The sequence below is a fragment of the Corapipo altera genome, unplaced genomic scaffold (assembly GCF_003945725.1).
Source record: "Corapipo altera isolate COAL_440 unplaced genomic scaffold, ASM394572v1 60572, whole genome shotgun sequence".
NCBI lineage: Eukaryota > Metazoa > Chordata > Aves > Passeriformes > Pipridae > Corapipo > Corapipo altera.
Window position 1 is genome coordinate 2,149 of NW_020887256.1, and position 1,422 is coordinate 3,570.

A 1,422-nucleotide genomic window follows, 5' to 3' on the forward strand; every position below is an offset into this window, starting at 1 on the left:
GGGGGTACTGGGGGACATTGGGGCGACACTGGGTGGCACTGGAGGGACACTGGGGGCACTGGGGTGACACTGGGGGACACTGGGGGCACTGGGGCGACACTGGGGCGACACTGGGGTGACACTGGGGTGACAATGGGGATACTGGGGGCACTGGGGGGACACTGAGGACACTGGGGCACACTGGGGCAACACGGGGGACACTGGGGTCACTGGGGACACTGGGGCAACACTGGGGAGACACTGGGGTCACTGGGGACACTAGGTCACTGGGGCCACTGGAGACACACTGAGGGGACACTGGGGACACTGGGGCGACACTGGGGTCACTGGGGGCACTGGGGCGACACTGGGGTTACACTGGGGCGACACTGGGGGCACTGGGGACACTGGAGACACACTGGGGGGACAGTGGGGACACTGGAGTCACTGGAGTCACTGGGGACACTGGGGTCACTGGGGACACTGGGGTCACTGGTCTCGGGGTGATTATTCCGGGTCCCGCCGGGTGGGGAAGCGACACCCGCGAGCGGGACGGTGACACGGCGGTGCCGCGTGTCCCCAGGGGTCTTTGGGGACATCAACGTTTGGGGCTGAACCTCCTCTGTCCCCCCCCTTCTCTGTCCCCCCCTCCGCAGCAACCGCCGCTCCCTGATCATCTCCCCCCCCCCTGAGCCCCCCGCCCATGTTCCCCTGCCCGGACAAGGCGCCCGCGGGGACAGGGGGGTCCCCCGGGGGGGGTGACACCGCTGCCATCGATGGTGGCACCGCCAACGGGGACCTGGGGGCCGTGTCCCCCGGGCCGCCCCCGGCTTCACCCGCCAGCGCGGGGTCCCTGGACACGGCGTCGGTGTCCAGCGAGGACCCCCCGGACACCGCCCAAGGCGAGGGGACATCGGTGACCCCCGACCCCTCCGGCCCCGAGGGCATCGCCGCCTCCTTGGTGTCGCTGATTCTGTCCGAGGCCGTCGCTCGGGCCGCCGGCAGCGCGTCACCGGAGCCGGGGACAACCGCGGCCACCGCGGGGGACGGCGGGGCCACCAGCGGGGAGGGCCGGATGGCCCCAAGCCCGGATGGCCCCCGCGATGTCCCGCGGCGTCCCCGGGATTCGGGACAGCCCGGCGCGGACGGGGGACAGCGCGGGGACAGCGCGGAGGCGGCGGACGCGGAGCCGCGGGTGAGCGGAACCCGCGGGAGAAAGTTCTGGGAGACACCCCGGGGGGGATTCCCGGTTTTTGGGGGGCACCCGGGAGGGACGCGGGGACACGGGGGCGTTGGGACAGGGGGAGGGGGGTTCAGGGGACAAAGCCAGCCCCGTGAGACGCTGCTGCGGGAGGGGGGGGCTGGAGGGAGGGGGACCTGAACCCCCCCCCCCCGGGGGGGGGGAGGACTCGTTTTTGGGTGCGGTTTAAGGGGGTGGCGAGG

The 1,422-nt window shown here is 72.4% G+C and overlaps 1 protein-coding gene across 1 annotated transcript in view; it reads left to right on the forward strand.

The window, feature by feature from the left end:
* Positions 1-1,174, forward strand: part of LOC113941530 (bridging integrator 2-like) — a gene marked incomplete at both ends in the record, with an annotated part of 2,678 nt that extends 1,504 nt beyond the window's left edge. Inside the window, 2 exon segments of the mRNA XM_027632687.1 lie at positions 636-660; positions 662-1,174. Coding sequence (XP_027488488.1) covers positions 636-660; positions 662-1,174 — 538 coding nt within the window.
* Positions 1,175-1,422: the final 248 nt, after the last annotated feature.